At 41.5% G+C, this 26,281-nt stretch overlaps 1 protein-coding gene across 1 annotated transcript in view; it reads left to right on the plus strand.

Moving 5' to 3' along the window:
• DNAJC11 (DnaJ heat shock protein family (Hsp40) member C11) overlaps window positions 1–26,281 on the plus strand; it is a 99,325-nt gene that overhangs the window by 22,684 nt on the left and 50,360 nt on the right. The window contains exons 2-4 of the mRNA XM_033922204.1: window positions 3,434–3,563; window positions 10,723–10,796; window positions 17,953–18,054. Of these exons, the coding sequence (XP_033778095.1) occupies window positions 3,434–3,563; window positions 10,723–10,796; window positions 17,953–18,054 (306 nt within the window). The remainder of the gene's footprint in view (window positions 1–3,433; window positions 3,564–10,722; window positions 10,797–17,952; window positions 18,055–26,281) is intronic.

Here is a 26,281-nt window from a genome sequence, read left to right on the forward strand (position 1 = left end):
CCAATGGTCCATCTAACCCAGCTTCCCATCTTCACGGTGGCCAATCCAGGTCACCGGGCAAAAACCCAAATAGTAGCAACATTCCATGCTGCCAATCCAGGGTGATATCCAATACACACATCACCCATGTGAAAAAGTAACTGCCTCCTAAAATTAATAATTGGTTGCACCACCTGTAGCAGCAATAATTGTAACCAAACCCTTCCTATAATTTGATATCCGTCTTTCTCATCACTTGAGGAATCTTATCCCACTCTTTTAATTCAGACACATTCTTAAGTTTTTGTACCACAGCATCTGAATTGGGTTCAAGGCAGTACTTTAACTAGGCCAGCCCAAAATTGTTTCTCCTCAGCCATTCAGAAGTAGACTTGCTTTTGTGTTATGGATCGTTGTCTTGCTGCATTTCAGCTCATGGACAGATGACTGGATATCCTTTTTCAGAATTTTTTTGATAACAGTGATTCATGGCTCCTTCAGTATTAGCAAGTTTTCTAGGTCCCGAGGCAGCAAAGCATCCCCACAGCATCACACTGCCACCACTATGTTTGACTGTTGGCTAGCCTTAGTACATTATCTCAAAAGGTTTTTTGCAAATGTGAGATGAGTATTGATGTTATTCTTGAATAGCAGCAATTTCTACCTTGCTGCCCTCCCATGAATTCCATTTTGCCCCGTTCTCTCTCTTGTGGAGTCATGGACAGTGACCTTAGCTGAGGCTACGGAGTTCTGGGATGTTTTGACTTCCCAGATGAGTTGTTGCTGTGCCCTGAGAAATGTTGGCAAGCTTCTCGCAGTTGGGAAGATTTATCATTGTTCCAAGTCTTTCTTTTGGAGATAATAGCTCTCACTTTGGTTCAGTGGAGTCCCAGGATGTTAAAAATACTTTTTAACCCTTTCCAGGCTGATATATATCAACTACTTTTTTTTTCTCATCTCTTTGGATCATACATTAGCATTCCTGCTTCCTACAATAAGGAATTTCGACCTTTGTTGAGTTGCGCTTGTTCTTACAAACATTTTAGAACTCAATTGAAAACTTACCTTTTTTTCAGAGTACCTGGTGTATTAATTTATGTTTCTTATATCATTTTATTATGAATCTTTTGTTAACCGCGTTGAACTTACGGTTACGCAGTTTATAAGTACGATGTTATGTTCTTGAATTTCCTTTGATTGTGGCATAGTGATCTTGTAGAAACTTTGAGGTGACTACTTCACTCTCATGGTCAGACTTGGTATATAGGTTTAGATTCAAAAAGACTGGCTGCAATCAAGCCTGGCAGTGTTCAGTCAGCTGAATCTATTCAGTTAAATTTGATCAATCAGATGATTGAATACCTAAGACAGCAGGTAGTTTTTCACATGAATGATATGGGTGCAGATAACTTTGCTCCTTAAATAAATGAAGTAATAATGTAAAGACTGTATTATGTGTTTTCTCAGGTTCCTTTTCTCTAATCTTCCTTTTTGTATTTTTTAAAGATCAGTAACCAGTGTGACATATATGCAAAACAGAAGAGGGGGAATACTTTTTCAGTGATTTAATTGACTGGTTAAATTGCTTGGTTGGGGGCTAGTTGCTAATTTTCAGCAGCACTTGACTGACTAAATGCCGTTGAAATTTCCAATTAGCATCAAACTCAAAAGCCGACCATGTTGAGAGTGTTCCAAGGCAGAGTCGGCTTCTTGTTTCTCCATTTCTTACTTACTATCAGTTTCGAAAAGATCTTAAAACCCACGTATTTAAACAATATAATATACATTATTGATTTTTATATCATCGTGTAGTTGTAATGTACTTTTAATCTTTTAATCTATATTTATTTTAGTTTATATTGTGTTTTCCTTATTCATTAGTTTTAATGCTTGTATTAGTTACTTAGAATTTTATTATGTATGACGTTATTATTATATTGTATGCTGAGTACCTATTGTGTAAACCGCTATGAACTGCTGGTTAGGCAGTATATAAAAATAAATTATTATTATTACCAGCTCTTAAGCAGCCAGGTTTAGTGCATTAATGGGACCACTTAAGTCTGTCCTATTTTTATGCCAGTCCATGGCTGCTTAGGTGCCTCCTAAATAGTGTACCAGTGACAGTATGTAATAAGAAACTGTGCTAACAGCAGGGCACTTTCCATTCCTCTTTTCCTGCCCATAAGCCGCCCATTTCCCACCTTATAATAAGATATGAGTTAGCACATAAATTAGTGACCACTGTCAAGCTGCTTAAGTTGATATTCAGCACTTAGGTGGCCAAGGGCTAACACAGTCATACAGTTACTGCTTGCCTATTTGCATGCAAACTGCTTGGGCATTTAAGTAAAAGTACAACTCTCCTAACCCTAGACAACAGGACAACCAAAACCGAATATGTGACTGAAATTTGTCACTTGATTTCAGCAAAAAATGAAACTAGCCGTTATGATCCCAAATCAGCACTACGGTACAGCATGCTCCACTGCACCTCCAAAAGCCCCCCAAGCCTAGCTGCAACCTCCAGTGGCAGTCTTGCAAGACAACCATTTGGAAATTGGATCCAGCAGGAGTGATCCACAGTTGATCCTACCCAATCCAGCTCCAATCTCAAAATGGCTGCCGCAACCTCAGCAGCCATTTTGATGATACTCCTGCTCCAACTATGCCACTAGACAAACAGCGATTGTTGGGGGGGGGGGCTGCGGATAGGTCTGGGATGGGGGCAACCTCTGTTAGTAGTGGGGAGACACAGCACCAAGTTTCATTTTCAGACCAAAACACACAGAGATTTTCAACTGAAACAAGACCAAATACAGATTTCAGGCCAGTTTTGGCGCCAAAACTGAAATTTGGTCAGCCTCTCCCAAAACACCATCAGGGTTAGGTACTAAGTACTGATCCTTATTTCTTTAAAGAACAGACTAACAAAGCTCCCTAAAAACCTCTCTAAAAATTTTAGTGCACAAATACAATATGTCCTATTCTGTTTTCACAGTAGGGCATAGAGAGAGTAGAGAGGGACAGATTCTTCAAACTTTCAGAAAATAAAAAAACAAGAGGGCATTCATAAAAGTTGAAAGGGGACAGATTCAAAACGAATGCTAGGAAGTTCTTCTTTACCCAACGTGTGGTGGACACCTGGAATGCGCTTCCAGAGGACGTTATAGGGCAGCGAACGGTACTGGGGTTTAAGAAAGGATTGGACATTTTCCTGCTGGAAAAGGGGATAGAGGGGTATAGATAAAAGATTACTGTACAGGTCCTGGACCTGATGGGCCGCCGCGTGAGCGGACTGCTGGGCGCGATGGACCTCAGGTCTGACCCAGCGGAGGCATTTCTTATGTTCTTATGTTCTATGCTAATACCATTTTAAAAATGGGCTCTCATTTAATAAATAGATTTTAACGTGTCAGGTTTTCTCTCCCTTACTCCTTCCATCTTTATACAGGCCACTCAAGAAGAGCTGAAGTCGTCTTATCGCAGGCTATGTATGCTATACCATCCTGACAAACACCGAGACCTCGAGCTGAAAAAGCAAGCTGAGCAGCTCTTTAACCTTATTCATCAGGCTTATGAAGGTCAGTGGACATTCTAGATTTTACAGAAAGTGCAGTGAGAGCAGATACTGGCATTAGTGGTAGAAAGGTCCTGCTGTGTGCCAGCAGAGTCCTTAAAAGGGCCTTATTTTCTCATTTCAACGTGACCGGGTTTAGCACCTTTCATTTGCTCAGGTTTCAGAAAGGAAAATCCATCAGTGGTTTTGTAGCACAGGGAAATCAACATGTCGAACAATAAGTGTCTGAGTATTTGGAGAAGACACTATTGGAAATGTGAATAGATGACAGTACTTTAGGCCAGTGTTTCTCAACCGGTCCTGGTTGCCAGTCAAGTTTTCAGGATATCCACAATGAATATGTACAAAATAAATTTGCATATAATGGAGGCATTGTATGCAAATTTCTTTCATGCATATTCTTTCTGGATATCCTGAAAACCTGCCTGGCAAGGGGAGTACGCCAGGACTGAATTGAGAAGCACTGCTTTGGTAATTAAAAATCACAAAAATTAGCAGCAGAGCTTGCCCGTGTTGGCTAATGGTTTTCTTATGCTCGGCTATCACAGACTGAGGACTGTTTACCCAAATAAATAGGTATTTGTCTCTACTTGGCTAAAATACCCCCAGCTGATGCAGCAGATAATTTTAGCCAAAGAGGCTGGGTTAAGGAATCAGCGTGTGTGGATTTAGCTTCCAGACCTTACATTGATTCATTTTATTGAATTTGCGTGCTTCACTTTTTATACAATCCTGAACGGATTACAATAAAACATTCATAAATTAAACTGACAGTATGTAAAATATCAGTAAATTAACAAACACTTCTCAAAGGGATTCTGAAGGTGGAAGGATGGTGGGTGTTATGTGAATTTTGGGCTTTTTTTTAGACATTCATTCTATAGTTGTTACTGATTTTAATGTTTTGGTGTTCATTACTTTAAAGAGTTCTGCTCTTCTGTCGTTCATTTGTGCGTTTTTGGGCCATTGGGCAGATATTAAGGTGCAGTGTTTTGACATTATTGCGGTAATTATGACGTTGGCATTCACCTTGTGTAAAATGTTGCTTGAAAAGTTGGGGTTCATGTTCTTAAATTAGCTTCAAGGTCTTTGGGGAAATAATACTTGTGGGCTTTGTTGCTATGTAGGAAGTTTAAGGGCTCCTTTTACGAAGCCGCGCTAGCGGTTTAACGCGCGTAATAGCAAAAACTAGGGGGCACTCGATGAAGTTACAGGGAAATAAATACTTTTAAAACCAATAGGAGGAAATATTTTTTCACTCAGGGAATAGTTAAGCTCTAGAACGCGTTGCAAAAAGTTGTGGTAAGAGCGGAGAGCATTAGCTGGTTTTAAGAAAGGTTTGGACAAGTTCCTGGAGGAAAAGTCCATAGTCTGTTATAGAGAAAGATATGGGGGAAGACACTGCTTGCCCTGGATTGGTAGCATGGAATATTGCTACTCCTGGATTGGCCACCGTGAGAACGGGCTCTGGGCTTGATGGACCATTGGTCTGACTCAGTAAGGCCATTCTTATATTCTTATTAACCTGTTAAAATAATTATTATTCCACTGTAAGAGATGATGCAGGAAGGTAAGAAGTAAAGGACAGTCAGTTGACTTGGCTAGACGCCAATTGAGTGTATTTTTAAATAAAGCAAATCAGATGGTATGCTAATGATATTTAATTTAGCTTTAGTATCTTAATATGTCTGAGTTGTAATGTCACAGTATTTTTTAAATTGCCTTTTGCCATTTGATTTGGAAGAAGGACTGCAAGCTGTTCTTCACCATCAGAGGCTATACCCATATCTTTTCTAAGAAGCCATTCCTGGGGCACCAAAGGCATTCAATCATAATTGGACAAATTACTAATTGATAAACGTGTCGCATTGCAAAATAGATTTTCTCACAGTGCCAGCGAGATTTCTTAGCCCACATTTCCATCTTGCTTAGGAATGAGATTTTAATGGTCAGAGCTATAATCAGAATGAGCTTGATTATAAATTTTGCATAAGCAACGGTACCAGTATCCTTTATCAGAATTTAACATAGGAACAGAGTCATCAAATCATCAGAGGTGGGCCGGAGAAGATGTAATCCAAACTGCTTGTGCTCAGTTATCTCTAGGTTCTGGTCCTGAAATACCAGGACCATTTTTTGCCATGGTTTTGGAAGGGTTTGTTTGCCATGTTTGGAAGGGTTTGGAGGAAAGTAGTTGAAACAAGCACAGAATCCAGAAACTTCTGGGGTTGCTCTGACAGAAAACTGCTGGCTCAGCAAACTTGACAGCCAGCGGTTTAGCCTTGGGAAGGGAATAGCAATCTGAGGAATAAATGATTTCTTATTAAAGCCCACAGATTAGCTGTAGAAATGTCTCATATCTTTCAGAATGGTCAGCAGTTCTTTCCCCTCCATTAATTTCCAACGTGGGCGGAATCATTTACATTGCCCTTAATTATGCTTTAAAGTGTCTGAGAACTGTTTCAAAAGAGAATGTCAGACCTCCGAATGAGCAGAGGTTGGGCAAGAGAAATAAGAGAAATTCAGCATAACCAGAACCTAGGTGTCACTTTAGTAAGAGGGTAATAGATACCTGAAATCGACCAGAAGAGGTGTTAGGCACCATAACAGTGTGTGGGGCACAGGGAAATTAAAATGTTTACAGTAAAGAGGGGAGCTGACCAGAAATTGATATAATCTTCAGCAATAAGAATAGACAGGAGCAGCTGAGCAGACTGAGTGAACCTCGAGGCTCATATTTTGCTCACAGCTAATAACATGATGGTGGAATGGGCCATCCAAAATGGCTGCCTGCTTGGGGAAGAATATGATGGCATTTGAGTGGACATTGTAAATCAGTGATTCGTAGATCTGGTTCTAAGGGGTGAGGGGAGCAAACAGAACTGTTCTATTTCTCAATATTCAAAATGTATGTTTGTGAAATACATCGTACTAAAACACATATAAAAGTCAAAATCAGCTATAAACATAGCTAATTTTTCATACATAAATCTGTAAATAACATGGGTCCTATTTTATCAAGCCATGTTAGAGTTTTTTTTATTGCCGGCCGCTGCAATAAACGCTCCAATGCTCATAGGAATTCTGTGAGCGTTGGAACTTTTACCGCAGAAGCCGGAGATTAAAAACCCTAATGCGGCTTGATAATGAGCAGATAAAAGCATATACAAATAAACTATTAAATTAAATGATGTTAATACTGAAAAAAGCATTATTCCATAAATATAAATGTTTATAGGATTTATTTTCATCATATGCTCCAACTGCTCCCAAATATTAATTCAGTATTGTTGAATCTGAAGGCACTCCTACATGCTATGCATAAATGTTCTCTATGGGCTAGAACTCTTCAAACAGCTGCTAGAGATATCGAACCACACTTTACATTCTATTCTAATCTAATCCACAATTTGTGAGTAGCTCTATGCCTAAATAGGTTCAAGGCGACGTACAATTCAAGTGTTAGGCAAAAAAGATAGAAGAATTAAGGAGTAAGGAGAGAGTAAGCTGGAGGAGGAGAGGGAGAGAGTGATGAGTCTTCTACAGAGTTGACAGAAGTACAGTTTATATTGGATGAGGATGAAATCTTTGAGTTGGAACAAGCTACTGATTGTCAATGGAGTATATTGTCTTGAAGAGAACAGTCTTAGTTTCTTTCGAAATCTGAGATAACAGGGTTTCATTTTGATGGTTATCGGGAGGCCGTTTCAGGTGTTTTCACCGATGTAGATGATAATTGTGTTAAATATTCACTTGTATTTAATTCTTTTAGGAGACAGGAGGATCAGAAAAAGTTTCTTGATGTTTCTGGTTGAATTGGACCAAGAGTTGATGAAAAGGTTTGAGAAGTTTAGCTGAGCTTGCATCTAAGATGTGATATATTATGCATGTTATTTTGAATTTAATTCGTGCAGAGAATGGCAGCCAGTGAAGTCTGTTGCAATAGGGTAGGGTGATATGGAATCAAATTTTTTCAGTTTGAAGATTAGCTGTATTGCTAATCGGTTTTTAATCAGTTGTAGTTTGCGGATGAGGATGGTGTTTATACCTGCAAAAAAGGAGTTAAAGTAGTCCAGTTGAAACAGTACTAGCATTTGTGTTAGTATTGTGAAGTGATGACTATGGAAGAAGGGTCTGAGCAGTCGGAGTTGTCTCATGCTATAGAAGGTTTTTCTTCGTAAGTTGGAGATCTGGGGTTCATAGGAGAGGGTTGAGTCCAATATGATCCTGAGTATTTTGGAGGTTTTGTTGTAATCTAGTTTGGTTCCTGAGGGCAGGGTGATGGTAGTAGGGATTATTTGTAGGTAATTGTGAAACCACAGTACTTTAGTTTTTGCTGTGTTCAGTTTGAGCTTTTTGAGCCCACCTGGTCATGGACCTGGTGGGCCACCGCGGGAGCGGACCGCTGGGCGAGATGGACCTCTGGTCTGACTCAGTGGAGGCAACTTCTTATGTTCTTATGTTTTGTATCTTGTCTATGCTGTTGGCAATTCTCTGAGAGGCGTCATTGGCGTTGTGCTCAATTGGGATGAGAAGGAGTATATCATCTGCATATGATAATAGGCTCTCATTGTTATTGAAGATAATGTTGCCTAGGGAACTCGTGGATAGATTGTAGAGTATAGGGGAGGGGGGGATCCTTGGGGAACACCGCAGAATGCCTGCCGGCTTTGTGAGAATTCCTCATCTTTACAGACAAGGTAATTTCTATTCTGTAGGAAGTCTTTGAACCAGTTGCAAAGTGTGCCCACTTTGCCTATTTCATTGAGTATGGTTAGGAGTAGTTGGTGGTTGACAGAGTCAAATGCTGCTGAAATGTCGAATTGAAGAAGGATGGCTTGATATCTTTTGACTAGTCTTTGCTTGTCTTTGGTAGTTAAGGTTAATAGAAGCCAATCATATAAGATAAAAAACTTTATAATGCAGTTATCTAAATCAGTGGTTCCCAACCCTGTCCTGGAGGACCACCAGGGCAATCGGGTTTTCAGGATTTCCCCAATGAATATGCATGAGATCTATTAGCATACAATGAAAGCAGTGCATGCAAATAGATCTCATGCATATTCATGGAGGAAATCCCTCGAGGACCGACATTTGACACCCCTGGTTTATAGAGATAGAAAATGAGCTGTGTATATCTTTTGTCCCCTATTCAAACCCAAAATTGGATATTTCCCCACACTAGGATATAGCCCATAAAAGCACCAAATATACCTGTGTGGGCTAACACCCAGGGCAATGTGATGTAGGTCAGTAAAATGCAGGAGCGGTATATCAAATCTTAAATAAACATATAGGGGTTCATCAGCAATACCAGAACCTCATTTGCAAAGAGAAATACTTTCAATTTTGACGTGCCAATTTAGAATCCATAATCTGCATCCCAGATTATCTTTTGAGCCGAAGTCTCTGTACAGAATAGAGAATGGCACGGGGACAAATTTGTCTCCATCCCCGCAGGAACTCAATGTCCCAATCTCATCCTTGCAGGAACTCAATTTCCCCATCTCGTCCCCATGAGTTTTGTTGCTTTTGCTCTCCCTGCCCCATTCCTGTAAGCTCTGCCTTAACCGCACAAGCCTCGAACACTTATGATTATAGTGTTTGAGGCTTGTGCAGATAAGGGCAGAGCTTGAAGGAATGGGGCAGGGACAGGAAAATAACCTACGGGGATGGGAAAAAATTTATCCCCATGCCATTCTTTAGTACAGAACACGATGGGACACCTCTGTCGGGTGTCCTGTTCTAATTGGAAGGCATCTCTATTTTAGTATAAGATGTATTATCTCTGATACAGCTTGAGGGCAAAAGCATAACCATGTCAGGTTTTACTTAAGAATAAATCCACTTTTTAAGGCTTTTTTTTTTTTATAGTATCACAAACTTTGTCATTGGTCCTTGGAACATCTGCTTTGCGCAACTTTTATGCTTTCCCTTTTTATAAAATAAGTTTGATCAAAAAGTTGCCAACTTCTTCTTGTTGGTTCAGTTGAAAAATAGATGTGTTTATTTTGGGGAGGAAGAGCAATTTTTGATCATTGGGCTTGAAAAGCATTGCTTTGTAAATCTTATGCAGAGCCTTGGAATTCAGTTCCAGCACTAATGAAACATTTGCATAGGTGTGCAGGACAAAAATGGTGCTTATCCCTGTGTGTGGTCTTTAAGAGATCAAAGGTGAAGCTTTTGGTTCGTCTAAGTTCATATTAACTGCATGGCTTCTTAATTCGTGAGTATTCATTTTAACAAAAGTGGCTAGGATGTGCCCATGTGTCTGCATGTGACCTCCTATCTGCAGAAGAAGTGTTGAGCTGATTTGGATGTTGGTGAGAGGTGATAGGTACAGATATAGGCCATTTGCACACCACAGTTTTTGTATTTATAAGAACATTTGCTGGGCATCTAGTAACTTATGGTTTCAGTCTTGGGACTGCAGCAAATACAGTAAAACCTTAGTTTGTGAGCATAATTCGTTCCGGAAGCATGCTTGTAATCCAAAGCACTCGTATATCAAAGCAAATTTCCCCATAGGAAATAATGGAAACTCAGACGATTCATTCCACAAACCAAAAACTTTAATACAAAATACTGTACTGTTGTGTGTGCTTGTGTCGCACTTATATTGTTCTCAGTTGCGATGCTTGTGCTGCGTTCAGCTGCGCTCAGCGATGCAACGCGCGCATGTTGGACGTGCTTGTGTCGTGCTTATATTCTCAGTTGCGATGCTTCTGCATTCAGCGATGCAACATGCGCATGTTGGACATGCTTGTGTCGCTCTTATATTCTCAGTTGTGATGCTTGTGCTGCGTTCAGCTGCGCTCAGCAAAGCAGCACGCGCATGTTGGACGTGCTTATGTCGCGCTATATTCTCAGTTGCGATGCTTGTGCTGTGCTCAGTAGGTTGTGCGTTCTTGTACGTGGCGCGCGTCAACATGCTCGAATTGCAAGACAACTCTCATTGATCAAGTTAAAATTTGATAAAACGTTTTGCTCGTCTTGCAAAGCACTCGCACACCAAGTTACTCGCAATCCAAGGTTTTACTGTATAACATTATTGTTGCCTTTTCAGTGCACTGCCTCTGAGACTGTAGCCTGTCAACGTGTTGGATCTCATGAACGTTTGGCCAGTTTGGAATGGTTCACATTTTTTGTTTTTCCTCTTTTAGTGCTCAGTGATCCACAGTCAAGAGCGATCTATGACATTTATGGAAAGAAAGGACTTGATATGGAAGGATGGGAGGTAAGACAACATGTAGCTGAAGGATTCTATAAAAAGACTTAACTCGCACTTTTTTTTATAAATTTACATCATCCCTACGGGATATTTTAGTAAAAGAACTGTTGCCTAATTAAGAACAAAGAGTTTAGCTCAATTAACGTGTGCATTAAATCTGTTGATAATCAGTAGAGAAGAGAACACATTGAGTGACATCAGATAAAAACCAGTCTTCCTCTCTGGCCCACTCCCTTCTTGTTTAGATTCAATGCAACACTTATATATATATATACTACCGCAAATACCTCAACAAAGTTCATTGCAGTTTAACATTCATAAGAAGTGGAGATAATGTCCAGAATTAAAATCTTAAAATCAACATTGAATTTAACACATTTCATTAAACAAATAAGCTTTCAAGGCCTTCTTAAAACTTTTATAGTTATTCTCTGAAGTTATATGGTGTGATCAGTTTTTCCAAAGGTTTGCGGCTTGATAAGCAACTAGAAGTAAACAAAGTGGTCTACTTCATTCCTCTAATTTCTGAAAATCGAAATGGAGTATATAAATATATGGACATAGATGGGAAATGAAAAAGCCAATAAGCTTAAACGTTTGATGTAAAACAGGGGGGAGAAGGTAAAACGTTGTGATATAAATATAATACCACCCAAAACGTATAGTGAAGAGGAAGACCTCAGTACTGGGGAACTGCGTTCAATAAATGAGAGTAGTGAACCCGCGGGCTACAACTCGTATGTTAATAGCGATGGTGCTCTATAGAGTTTGCCCCGTACATCACTATGTCTCTTCAGTGTGAAAAAATAGTGCTCATAAAAGTAACACTAACATAACAAAATCACGCGCTAATTTCTTCCAATTTTTCAAGGTTTTTTTCAAATCTTCTCCCCTCTTTTTTCTTCCCATGCTAGTGATTGCTAGCAATGCTAGGCTGACATCTAATTAAAAAAAAAAAAAAAAGGTATGGGAGATGTCAGCCTCAGCATTTTCGGTTGGCCTAACCAATGTCAGCAGAGGCCTATGGGGACATTATATCAATCTGACTCTGACTCTGGAATGTTGATGCAGTTAGACCTTAAATGCTCTTGCACAGAATTCACATACATTAAGCATCCAGCCAGACTGGATTGTTTATCAAGAAGATAGGCTACTTGAATGGAACAAAGAAGCCAGAGACTAATCCCATCTACCATGCCTGCAAGTATCACACCTTCCTTATCAATTAAACTAACCATTCTTTCAAACAGTTTACAAATTACAAACAGAAAGATACTGGGAAATACAATAGTTTCTATTTTAGAATAAGACTCCAACCTATAAAAGCCTCCTCTCTGCAACACACCCCTCTCTTCTCTCTCTGGAACATCACCCCCCACCCCCTCTCTTTCTTTGTCCTCGCAGCACCTATTCAGGAAGCTGTCTTTTCTCTCTCATTCACAAGAGCACGGAAGCAGTCTCTGAATCCACTCTGTATTTGTAAAGCTTATGTCTATTCCTGTCTCTGTCCATTTGTAACCCAGTAAAGCTTATGTATCTTTCTAAAGATTGTCTTTCTGTAATATTAAGCCTATTTCCACAATATATATTCTTTATGCAATCACTCTTAGCTGTCTTTGTCATTAATTTTACTGCCTACTGAATCTTCAATGAGGGTATCGAACCTGGGACCTGGCGGATTGTAAGGCTGCCTTTGCTTCAACATTACCCCTCCAAAACCTTACATTTTGGAGGCTAAACCTTACAGCTAGTTCAAAAGTGTTTTTCATTGCTCACAAGTCATTTTAGCCCTATGAGAGAAAAGTCCAAGTTCACTTATCTTTATCCGAAGGACACATTCGCTGTCCGACAGGGCTCCGTTTCGTAACTTCTTCAGGAGCAGGAAATAAACATCTTTTCACGTCCCAGGCAGGGATACTAAGACAGATTTGGAGATATCCCTGCCTGGGACGTGAAAGGATGTTTATTTCCTGCCCTTGAAGAAGTTACGAAACGGAGCTGTGTCGGGCAGCGAACGTATCATATCACAACATTGTACCTTCTCTCCCCTATTTAACATCAAATGTTTGAGTTTATTGGCTTTTTCATTTCTCATCTATGTCCATATATTTACCGATAAGGCATTCTGTTTTAAGTCATGCAATCCTACTTCAGGGGAGACACAAAAGGCGGTGGTTCTCCTTGATATATTTTAAACATCATACAAACAAATTTTAATTGTATTCTGGCTTCTACAGAAATCCAGTGGAGCTTCGTCAGATATGCTGTAATTCTATCTCCTTTTTTCAGTCCAAAATTCAACCGAATTGCAGTATTTTGTAGAGTTTGCAATTTATGGAAAATAGATTGTGGGCAATCCAATCATTGACAAAAACAAAGGTTGGACTAACAGTTATAAATGATGTCGGATCAAAGCACTTTCTAATTCTCCTCAACTTCCAGAACAACCCGAAAGATTTTTATCATCAGTAAATTGACATCAGGTTCCTATGATAGATTACTATCGAAATGTACACCCCAAATCTTAATTACTGTAATTACTGGGTAATCCATATTATTAGTTATAAAAGATTATCTTGATGTGCAGTATACATCCTAATGCGTAACTGCAGGGAGGAGTATTACTGTTTTCCAGACCGGTATACCACTTAGACCACTTTCTTTAAAAAAACAAATTGCACCTCCTATGTTTTTTTTATATTGTGCTAACACAGTAAATTGTTTCTTTTTTCCACTCCGGGCCAGGCGCCACATGTCCATTGGTTGTAAAGTGCCTTCTTTATCTATATAAACTGTGTCTTGCTGTTGGAATGATGTCCGGAAGGCTATAAATTTCTGGACTTTACCAAAACGAGTTGAGCATTTTGTGAGTGTAATTCCCTACGTAAACATCAAAAATCTTTCAAAGCTAAAGGCTTTAAACTCACAATGTCTACTCCTTTTTAGAGGCTGGCTTTTGGAAATCCTGCCCTACTGCTCTGTTCTGCATCAGCTGATAGTGTCTGACTGGCATAGTAGATTCAGCCAGGGCCTGGCAGACCACACGGATGGTATCTGCATGTGTTGTCCAAAATGCCGTGTGCACCATGGCACACATCGCCTTCACAGCTGCTCTGTGATGCTCGTGAGGTGTAACAAGAATAGATTTGCTTATTTGTCTGCTCCCGAGCAGGCATGGAACTTTTTTCACCAGCCTGAGCACCATGTGGGGCCTGAAACCTCATCGTTCAGTGTAGATGCAGGAAAAGAGCCCATAATTAATTAACGATATGCAATTTGTCCTGTCTGCTCTCTTCCCCAAAGGCTTGTCAACATCGCCCATGCCGGGCAAATAAAATTGAGAGCATACATCATTAGACACATTAATTATCCAGTTTCATAAGTGTTGTGGAAGCCCACCCAGTGCAGATTAACAGGGTTCAATTATAAAGTTCTTTATTTCCTGCTGGCTTGAAGCAAGGATGGAACTTGGTCTAATTTGTTCTGGAGTTAGTGCTCTTTAGGAGCTGTGAGTAGTTTATTGACTGGCTAGCCGCAGAGAGAGAAGGAAACGGGCCGCTACTGATCAGTCTTGCCAAGGCAAGTTTGTGTTATTACACTCGATGGAAATCACTATAATGCTTCTTAGGAAAAAGAAAGGTAGATTGAGAAAGCCCAAGACGTGCAGTTCAGAGGAAAAAGTACTTCAGTATTGGAATTTGTCCCCAGTGGAAAATAGCTAGTAGCCATCAAGCAGAATCACTTTTCATCTATTAGCTTGCTACTGATAGAGAGAAGTGTCTCTAGACACCGGAGTGCAGAAATTGGAAATCAAAAGCGCTTTCAAGTTGTGCTAATACAGGAGGAAAGTAGCAAAGATTTTATCTGGGGGAGACCCTGCTAGTGTTCAGGGTTACAAAATTCTCATCTTTTCCATTTATTAAAAATATTGGGGACTACCAGTAATCACTGTGCTACTAAAGATCTTGTAAAAATTGCCAATGAACTAAAAATTAAATTACAATCTAACCCCCTCCCTAATGTACCAATTAGACTTGGCAAGACCAGGAGTAGGGTCAGTAAATGTATTTATCACAAAGCTTCCCAGGCAGGATGGTGCCAAAGGCCCTACCCGTACATGAAACAGTTTTTTCATTGTCGATACTTTTAACAGCTGGGATTTACATGTAGCAGGCATTAATGAATTTTGCATGATGCATGCATGCATAGATGAAAAAGTTTTGACAAGGGAAGCTTGGCAGGAATTTGTTAAAAATAAATAAAACACTCCGGGGCTCATAATCGAAACTTAAACACGTCTAAAAACAACGCCCAAGTCGGTACTTGGATGACCTAAAAGACAGGACGACCAAATACCGATAATCGAAAGCCAACCAGAGCTACGTCCAAACCCTAGGTCTTATCGCAGGACGTATAAAATGGAGGCATTCCGAGGGCGTGTTTATGGCTGGGACGTACAAGTACAATAACGGAAATCATAGCAGTTTGCCATGTGCGTTTAGCGTCCCAACACATATATTCATATGTCCCAATGAGATGCAGTTGGTAAAGTCCACAGAATATGATAAGGTGGTGTGTCGGCGGCGGGGGCAGCAGAGAGCACAGGAAGTGGCTTCAACGGCGGGATGGGCAGGAACGTGGGGTCCCCGGTGGCGGGTGCCTCTATGGATGGCCGAGAATTGGCCAGGCTGCGTACCCCCAACAACTGGCCTGCGTACCCCCAAGGGTACACGTACCGCGTGTTGAGAAATACTGGTGTACACAATGATTCCTAAGTCAAAAGCAGGTGCATAGTTCAAAAATACACCCATGATCTACTCCTAACCAGCCCACTTTAAGGTAAGCGCTTTGGACTAGGTGCATACCACTTGTGCTATTCACTTACTAAGTTGGGTGCCTACTTTCAGTTAAGCACAATTAACACCAATTGTAAGTTGCTAATTGACAATTATTGGCATTTATTAAGCATATTAAGTTAGGCACCTACATCGGCTAACTTTAAGTGGGCATTATAGAATTTGGGGGCTTGATTATATATAAATATTGCCATTTTATTCAAGTTTCAAGTTTTTTATTTTGTTTGATAAATCGCTTATTAAAATTTACTAAGCGATGTACAGTTTATAAAATCAAGAATAGGAGACTAACAGGGTATAAAACATGTATTTTTCGACTCAAAAAGACGGACGTGAAACATAAGGAAAGCGGGGAAAAGTTACAATTTATTAAATTAAAATGAAAAGAGAAAAACAAAAAAAAAAGGAGAAAACAAAAGGGACGGGAAAAGAACAAGAAAAATTAAAAGAAAGAAAAATTAGAAGATTCCTGAGTTAAATCTCAGTGTTAATAGCCAAACGCGTCTTTAAAAAGATATGTTTTTAATATTTTTTTAAATAGAGAAATGTTTTGTATTGTGGTAATGCGTTCCAGAGTTGAGGGGCTACCACCGAAAACATTTCATGTCTTCTGATGCCTATGATTGCGTGTGAGATTGCAGGTAGCATTTGAAAAGTGAATCTGAAGCCTTGGTTTGTAGATAAATTAATGCAATAGATCGTCTTGGGCTCAGTGAAATTAAACAAGCCGATTTTGAGTAGCTCTCTAGGACATGTCCCGAATATATAAGTCCCTCTGCAATCCATAGTGTTGAAACGGAGCAAACTGGCACCTTTATTTTGTCTTCAGTCTGTCACAAAACTGTCAGAGAGAAAGTAATTTAGAGTTATGAATTCTCACTTTCAAAGGTTAAGCACTTGGAATTCTGTGCATCAGATCCTGCACTTTTTGTCGGCCTCCCACCAATCAGACCCGGCTGGTCTGCATTCAGTTCAGAAAGTAAGTTTTATAAGGCCTCCAGTTTCCAGGTGTAGGTCATGTTTCCTTGTCTTCCTTCGCTGTATTATCCAGATTTATTTTGAGCTGAATGCTCTCCATAACCCCATCCAATCAGTAGTTGGAAAAGCGACTTGACACACACGCACAGAGCCAACAGGGGAAGCCAGAACAGCTGAGCAGCAAGGGAAGCCCTGGAGCAGCCTCCTGCCACTCAGCTGTTTGGGGCAGGAAGACTTCCTTTTTTTATTTTTTCATTTTTAACGAGCATAGATGTTGTGCATGTGCTACCCATGCACATTATATATTTCCATTAAAAAAAAATAAAAGTGGAGGCAGTGTGGGCAAAGAGGTACGTTTTTGCACATTTGGTGGGATTGCTCTAAAGTGGCCCCCTAATTGGACTATGGTGTTCGAAATTCTCATGGAAATTTTTCATAGACCTGTTCTTAAATCTATGGGCAGTGCTTTATTGCATATGCCACATGGGGCGTTGCCACGCTCCTGTCAGACCTTGGCTTTTCATGTGTTTACAGCTAGCAGGCTGTTGTTGGCTGCACAGTGGAAGCAGGTTCACCCACCAACTAGGCAGCATTTATTGGGGAAATTAGCGTTTATTTTTCATATGTCTAAATTGACAGCTCTCATGCATAATCGCCTATCTCAGTTTTTGGAGGTTTTGGATCCTTACATCAAGTGGTCATCAGCCTCCTAGTGGTCTCACCCAGCTAATTTGGTGGTTTCTAGTTGGTTTTCTGCACACAATTGGGATGGGGGGTTGGGGTGGGAGGGGTGGAAGAAGGGGTTGGGGGGGGTCATGTTCTGCTTTGGACTGTTTTGTCTCGTACTGAAGAATCCCAGTATAATTTTTTAAAAAAACACAACCTTCCCTCAAGGAGTACAGCACACTTTTGCCCTATTGCCCTGAAGAAGTAGTCAGTGTACCACGGAATCAGGTCCACGTAGGAGGGAGAAGTTTTTCAAAAGGTACTCTTAATTCATCACACACTAGCGTTCCGGAGGTTTTTTAAAACCCGTGATGTTTGAAAAGTTGAGCTGATTTCTTGACTCTTTAACCTGAGGCTTTTTTCCTCCATTGAAGAAGCTCCCGTACAATGTGCGATGCTGCTTGGGAGATTATAATTTAGTGGAGTTGTTTTGTGTAGATCACTGGTTTAAGGATCTGTAAGGAAATCTATACAAAGAAGGGGAAAACACCAAGTGCTTGCCCACAAGGGTTCAATGCACTGGCTCAGGAAGCTCATTGCAGCTGTTAGGCCAAAATAATTTAAATAGAGCACCTGTTACAAATGATTCTGTTTTACTCCAGATTGTAGAAAGGAAGAGAACAGCTGCTGAAATCCGAGAAGAATTTGAACGATTAGAAAGGGAGCGGGAAGAAAGGCGGCTTCAGCAGAGAACCAACCCCAAGGTAATATCTTGGACCTTTATCTGGTGTTAGTGAGTCAGAATGGTGTTGCATTAATTTTTCTGTGTTCAGAGCTGAAAATCAAAGAACATATGTATACTAGAATGTCATTTATTACGTAGAATGTTAAAATGGTGCAAGATAGTATTTTCCTAGTAGGACCTATTTGCAAAATGCCAGTTAAGAGGGGTTTCTTGTACAATCCCACTTTATTCTGGGACTAGTGGGTTAATTCCGTCTACCCACCAGGACTTGGAGGAAATAAAGTATGGATTTACAAGAAAGAAGATTAGCAAAGGTAAGAACCTAATCTTTCATTATTTGTAACAGCACTGTTATGCCCAAAAACCCTGAACTCATTTTAGGCTTTTCCAACCCACTGGGAATCTAGCTAATTTTGAAATCCTGCCAGGTATTTGTGACCTGGATTGGCCACTTTTGGAAAACCAAAAAAACTCTGTGCAAGTAGTGTCTCACTTCCGGTTCACCACACAATTGTTTCCCACGTACACACCTTTATAGGACCCCCAGGGACCCCTGAAGAAGACTTTTTGTCAAAACGCGGACCGTGTTGGGTCCTGTATCCCTAGCGGACTAGGTCCTTTAAGGCTCTTATGTAGATGGAATTCTTTTATGTGGATGATTTCCGTGTACCTTTGGAACTTTGATACTTTCAAATAAAGTCCATTTGGGAACATCATCACTCCACAGAGTTTTTTTGGTTTTCTCTGGATTTTCTTCTTTGTGGATATTTTGGGGTCAATTCCTTTTGTTATTTGCCACTGTTGGAAACAGAGCATTTGGCTTAATAGAATTTGTCTTTGATCTAATATGGCATTTCTTATGAAGGCAGGAGACTCTTGCAGAAAAGGAGTAAACAAGTTCATCTTGGTTTGGTTTTGTCTTGCAGTTTGCTGCTTTTTAAAAAATTATTTGTGTGTATTTTAATTTTGTGGTTGGTTGTTTTATTTTGACTGGTTCATTTCTTTGTATCTGAATAGTCTCCCGGTAGAGATGGTGTAAACAAAGACTGTGTCTGAATTCAAGAAAGCATAGGACAGGAACGTGGGATCTCTTAGAGAGAGGAGGAGACAGTGGATGCTGTGGATAGGCAGACTGGATGGGCCATTTGGCCTATCTGCCATCATGTTTCTATAACCATAAAGCTCTGTTGCGCTAGGCGAGAGTGCGCATGCGCGCTTAGTACGTCACCACAGCCTCCCTGCTCTCCACCTTGCGCCGCTGCAGTAACGGCCCCACACTCGCGACTCGCCTTCGTTCTGGAGCCGGCAAAGAAGAGCTCTCCCCAATCGGAAAAGCTGCCCGGACTCTTTCCTCCTCCCCCTTCCTTCCTCCCTGTTCGAGTTTTAGGTCATCAGTTTCCTGCTACTGCCGCCGCCGATACCACTGTTGTGTGCGCGCTTTGCAGCTTCCGCCGCTAGCATTTCTGCCACCGACAGGGATCTTGGAACTTTTTCAGTGTTTGTAGGGCTGGAGCCCCCCTCCCCCCCCGACTGCGCACGCTGAATCTGGTCATGCAGGCTCGGTGAGAGGCAGCGGAGGGGGCCATAGCTCAACTCGGGCAAGTCTTGCTTCTTCACTCTGCCCGCCCTCCCTTCACCCCACCCCACACAGCCTTCCAAACTTGCTATATTCACCAGCGGCAATTAAATCAGGCTGCTTCTAGCTTGCCATGGGGACCTTCACTTTGTCACAACTTCCTGTTGTCATGTGGGCAGGATATTTCAGAGGAAAAGTCATGTGGGCAGGATATTTCAGAGGAAAAGTCCTGCCAATCCAACCTGATCAGCTTCTTTGACTGGGTGACGAGGAAACTGGATGCTGGTGAGTCCTTGGACATCGTCTACCTGGATTTCAGCAAAGCATTTGATAGCGTACCACACCGCAGGTTGCTGAGCAAGATGAGTTCTTTAGGTTTGGGTGACACATTGACCAATTGGGTTGGGAACTGGCTTGGAGGTAGGCTTCAGAGGGTAGTGGTGAATGGCACCCCCTCCGAAATGTCAGAGGTGATAAGTGGAGTGCCACAGGGCTCCGTCCTGGGCCCGATCTTGTTCAACATCTACATAAGAGACTTGACAGAAGGGCTCTGAGGTAGAATAACATTATTCGCCGATGATGCCAAACTAAGCAATGTAGTGAGCAAAAGCACAACAGACAAAAATTCAATGGCAGACGATATGATGCATAATCTACTTCTACTGGAACGATGGTCTAGGTCCTGGAAACTCAGTTTCAATGCCAAAAAATGCAAAGTCATGCACCTGGGAAGCCGAAATCCATGCAGGATTTACACACTAAATGGCGAGATCTTGACAAAAACTGAAGCAGAAAGAGACCTAGGGGTGATTGTCAGGGAAGACATGAAGTCTGCAAATCAAGTAGAGCAAGCTTCATCCAAAGCAAGGCAAATCATAGGTTGCATACGCAGGAGTTTCATCAGCCGTAAACCTGAAGTCATTATGCCACTGTATAGATCCATGGTGAGACCACACCTGGAGTACTGTGTGCAATTTTGGAGGCCACATTACCGCAAGGATGTGCTGAGACTGGAATCGGTCCAGAGAATGGCCACCAGGATGGTCTCGGGACTCAAGGAGCTCCCGTACGAAGAGCGGTTAGGGAAGTTGCAGCTCTACTCACTCGATGAACGTAGAGAGAGGGGAGATATGATCGAGACATTCAAGTACCTCACAGGTCGCATCGAGGTGGAAGAGGATATCTTCTTCTTCAAGGGTCCCGCGGCAACAAGGGGGCATCAGTGGAAAATCAGGGGCGGGAAACTGCACGGTGACACTAGGAAATTCTTCTTCACCGAAAGGGTGGTTGATAGCTGGAATAGTCTTCCACTTCAGGTTATTGCGGCCAGCAGCGTGCCAGATTTTAAGGCAAGATGGGACAGACATGTGGGATCTATCCGCAAAGATAGATAGGGAGGGTTATTGGAGTGGGCAGACTTGATGGGCCGTGGCCCTTATCTGCCGTCTATTTCTATGTTTCTATGACTGTGGGCTAGGGAGAGGAAGAAGGAGGTAGAGAGAGATGCCGGATCTGCAAGGTAGAAGGAGGGGAATAGGTGAAGGGAAGAAAATAGAGAGACTAGACTGGACAGACAGGGGAGGGCTGCAGGGAATGAGAAATCAAGTTTCAAGTATTTACAATGCATCCATCACATAGGATTTCTACTCGATGTACCATTCAGTGTCCCAGTGCTCCAGAGCAGGGGGGAAACTGCAGGACAGGGTAGGTAAAAGGAAGGGAGAATGGACAGGGGGAGCAGGCAAGGGGTGGTGGTGGACATCCAAGGAAAAAGAAAGACAGAAAGCGCAAAGGAGAGACAGAGAGAAAGAAAGAATTAAAGACAGACACACACACACATATATTCTAGCACCCATTAATGTAACGGGCTATAAGACTAGTTATAGAATCATTGACTTGACACTTCCAACTGCTGCTTTTGAATGCCAGCCACAGACATGGCATAAGCGGTCATGCCTGAAGTTTGCTACGTAGCTGCAGACTTAACACTCCTCTTCTGGAACAGATGTTGCACGCAACGCTGGCGCTACAGAATATTTTATTTACTTATTTGGATTTATTAACAACTTTTTCTTGAAGAGATTCACCTAAGGCGGTTCACACACATTTAATAGCAATCAAGGCACTCTTAAGTATTTCCCTGTATCCCAGCAGGCTCGCAATCGTAACTATGGTCACAGGGAGCAGGCTAGGATTGAACTCGCATCCTCAGGGTGCTGAGGCAGCTGCGCCAACCACCAGGCTGAATACTAGCTTAGCCCCCGGTTTTCGGTGCCTAACTTCTAGCACCATCTATAGAATTCTCCCAAAGGGTCCCTGAGCCAGAGCAATGGTCTGATTTCTTTTGGGGGGGGGGGGGGGGGTTTCTAGCTGAGTCCAGAATGCTCAGTTAACCGTATTCCCGTTATAATTTTAGAAGCAATAGTTTACAGGTTCTTTTAGACAAATTCTGGGTGAAAGTTCCTCTTTCTAAATTGGTTTTTTGGGCGTTGAGAGGGGGGTTTTAGAATTCAGTAAAATGCTTCATGATCACTTTAGTGATCTGACATTTTGTCTGGGGTTGTTTTGATGGGAAGCCGCAGTGAAATAAGCTTCTATGTCCTGTGATAAAATTAGCCATCTGGGTGATTATAGCAATTGTTTATTGAGATTCTATGTAAATCTATCCCCAGGCAGTCTTTCCATTGAATTAGGCAAGGCAGCTGCTATGATTTCATGTGAGAATGGAAGTTGCTTTAAAATCGTCCGCATTTTATTAGTCTCCGTGAAATGGTTCCAGATAAATAAAACATTTCTAACCAGAATTGTTTAGTTATGACCAGATGCATCTCACAGAGCAGTTTCTGAATTGGTATATTCATTCAGTTTCCGCTTCTTATGTTCATCTGCTTTCCATATCTACTTAAGGCCTGGGTGGCCTCTTTTTTAAAATGTATTCCTTTTTACTGTGAGATATTTTATTTATAAAGACAGAAACAAATGACAAAACCCAGTGCAGTGGACCAGTGAGCCATCACCAAGAAAGGACTTGAATAACTATTATATGGTTGGCCTGCTATATTTACCAACCCACAAAATGGCAAAATATATACAGCATATTTCCACTTGTCTCAACTTATGTGGTCTATTTGATAATTTGCCCATGTGGCAAATTATATGTTGGTATGACAACTTGTCCGTTCGGATTAAGGATCAGCAAACACTGGCACTGTTTTAAAAAGAAGAGGCTCCAGCTACAGCAGTTTAGTCACTCCCTTGGCATATTAAGGTGCAGTGAAAGCAATTACCCCAATAAATGGTAGATGAAGTTTAATGTGGATAAAGTGATGCACATAGGGGAAAATAATCTCAAATACAGGTGCATAATGCTACTATTACTACTTATCACTTATAGAGTGCTGAAAGGCGTATGCAACGCTGTACATTTTGACATTTATAGACGGTTCCTGCTCGGAAGAGCTTACAATCTAACTTTGACAGACAGACACACGTGACATAGAGGGTTGGGGATGCAGAACCAAGGTGAGAGGAGTTAGGAGTCGAAAGCACTCTCGAAGAGGTGGGCTTTTAACCCTTTCAGGACCAAGGGACATATTTGTCCCATAACTTTAAAATCCTATAAATTTTGATTGGGATAGTCTACAGTTCTAAATTTGATATGTACGGATTCCATATGATACTGCCTTTATGTAAACAAACTGGTTCCGACATTCATTCATTAGCGTCGTTGCCAGATTGACGAGAAGATTCACTTGCCACACTGTCCATAAGCCAGAAGTTGGATTTTTTAAATAAAAATAATGATATTTCACAAAAAAAAATCAATTTTTTGGCATCTGCAAGCCCTTTTTACCATAAAAATGTCGTCAAAACCACAAAAATTGGCCTACGATCCTTATGGTCCTGAAAGGGTTAACTGGGCCTTGAACACTGCCAGAGATGGAGCCCCCGCCGTAGAGATTCGGGTAGCTTGTTCCGAGCATACGGCGCAGCAATGCAGAAGGGACGGAGTCGGCAGTTGAAGAGAAGGGCACAGATAGGAGGAACTTACCAGTTGAGCTGAGGTCATGGGGGGATCAGAGGGGGAGATAAGTGAAGAGAGATAGTGATGGGCAGCCAAGTGAGTGCATTTGTAGGTAAGTAAGAGGTAATGCTGGGTTCTGATTTAGGAGGTACCACCCAATGATCTTAGAGTCATTGTGGACAGTGCGTTGAAATTTTCAGCACAGTGTATTGTGGCTAAGAGAAAATAGATCTTTGGTGTGGCCACACCTGCAGCGTTATACAAGTTCTGATCACCCCATCCCAAAAAAGGATATACACTTCCTCCTCCGTATTCGTGAATTCCTTATCTACGGATTCGCTTATTCGCGGTTTTAAACCTAAAAATGCTTTTTCTTTTTTGGGGCTATTTTAAGCCCTGAAAGCCCCCTCTTAAGCCTTACCTGGTGGTCTAGCGGGTTTTCAAGGCAGGAGCAATCTTCCCACGTTCCTGCCCCATGCAAATCGCTCACAGGAAATGGCTCGAGAGACTACGGGAGCTCAAGGCAACCATTTCCTGTGAGCGATCTGCATGGGGCAGGAGCGTGGGAAGATTGCTCCTGCCTGAAAACCCGCTAGACCACCAGGTAAGACTTAAGGGGGGGCTTTCAGGGCTTAAAATAGCTGGGGAAGCAGGGGTTAGGGGCAGAACCGGCCCAAATATTATTTGCGTTTTTTTTATATTTGCGACCCGGCTCTTCCCCTAACCCCTGCGAATACGGAGGGGGAAGTGTATTGAAACTAGAAAAGGTTCCAAGAATGGCAGTGAAAATGATAGGGCTCTTCAACTTGGAAGAGATATATCTTTGAGGGGATATGTCGCCAACATCATTTTTCTATGCATATGATTACCAGATATTGGCAAGCTTGAACTGTGATGATAGGAAGAAATTAATAATCTTAATTTGTTGCCGCTTCATAAACTTAAGTTTATTAAAAATTTGATTTAATTGCTTATTCAAAATTCTAAGCGATATACGAAAAGTAAAATTACAAATTTCTGGGAGAAACAAAACAAACGAATAAGACTAACATGACAAAACAAACTAAACAGAAGGAAGAGATGGGGAAAGAAATACAAATTGTTGATAGTATTTAAGACAAGTAAGGCAAAAACAACAGGGGGGGTGAAAGTGGTAGATTTAAAATAAGTCGGGAAGTAAGATTCATTAGAGGCTCCTAATCTAGCTTTCTAGCAGTCAAATGCATCTTTAAAAAGAAAGTATTTTAACTTGCTCTTGAATTTGTCTAGGTTGCGTTCATCCCTTAAATGAATAGGGAGGGAATTCCATGTTTGGGGAGCTGTGACGGAAAATATGAATTACCGCCAATTAATAAATGTTGGTTGTTGGACTTAAGTATTCTTGTTGGAGTGTAGGGAATCAGTAGTCTATGAATGAAGGCGGGAGTTTTATAAAGAAGGGACTAGCAAACATATTTTATATGTTATTCGATGAGCAACTGGAAGCCAATGTGCTTTCTTACGGAGGGGCATCACATGGTCAAATTTCTTGGCTTTCATAATGAGTTTATTTAAAAGGCGAAGGGCTAGATGCACTAAAGTCAGCAATCGTCGCTAGACCTGTTTTCACAGCTTTAGGGACGATTGCTTTTACTGACCCGAAGTACAAAACGGCTCACCACATGTTTTTCCCCTCGATCGCCCATTTTCCAAGCCAGCCATGCAAATTAGCTAAAACCCCATGCAAAGCAGCCAAGTGATTGATGCACTAACATCGCTTGACTATGCAAAAAAACAAAAACAACCCAGGTGTTTTAGCTATCGGAAAAAACCCTAAACCTGTTGGTAACTGTGTTACTGACAGGTCTGCTTGGATTTTTTTAAAAAAAATTTTCAATGGCACAGATAACACACGCAAAATATCTGTCCCATAAAAATAAAATGCAAATAAAGTCTCCCACTGCCAATGACGGCACTCCCCAATGACCCCCGACGAACGCGGCACTGGGAATCCCCCTCCCCCATGAGAGAAAATTGACAGGAGGGATGCTCACTCTCTCCTGCCATGCCATCCCCACCACTCCCTATGAGAGAAAATTGACAGGAGGGATGCCCACTCACTCCTGCCAATAAAGACCCCCCTTCCTCCCCCCACAAAAGGCAGGAGGAATACCCACTCCCTCCTACCATCAGAGCTCCCCCAACCCCCCCCTCCCCCAATACCTTTGCTAGACATTGGGAGTTGGAGAGAAGCAAGTCCCTCCAACTTCAAGCCCCGCCTGTGGAAAATGATGGGCCTTCCCCTCCTCGGTGCACCATGTGATGCATGGGGAGAAGCCTAAGGCCCCTTCTCTTGGAAAATGGGACTGCATAAAAGTCAATCCTGTCTTTATGCAGTAACCCATGACTGATTAAATTCTGAATATCGACTTAGCTGGTGCTACTTAAACCAGATATTCAGTGCCGAAGCTGGGACATGTCCCGGCATTAAATATTTGGAAATAACGTCGCCAGCAGTCAGCAAAACACTCACCGCCACGGCTGAATACAGACCAGGAACACTACTGCAGCTGAATTAGAAATCAGGAACAGCAACTCAACCAGCCATGTTGGCCTTCTCCCCCCCCCCCCCCCCCCCGAAGAGAATTCACACTAAACCCGATAGAT

The sequence above is a fragment of the Geotrypetes seraphini genome, chromosome 15 (assembly GCF_902459505.1).
Source record: "Geotrypetes seraphini chromosome 15, aGeoSer1.1, whole genome shotgun sequence".
Lineage (NCBI taxonomy): Eukaryota > Metazoa > Chordata > Amphibia > Gymnophiona > Dermophiidae > Geotrypetes > Geotrypetes seraphini.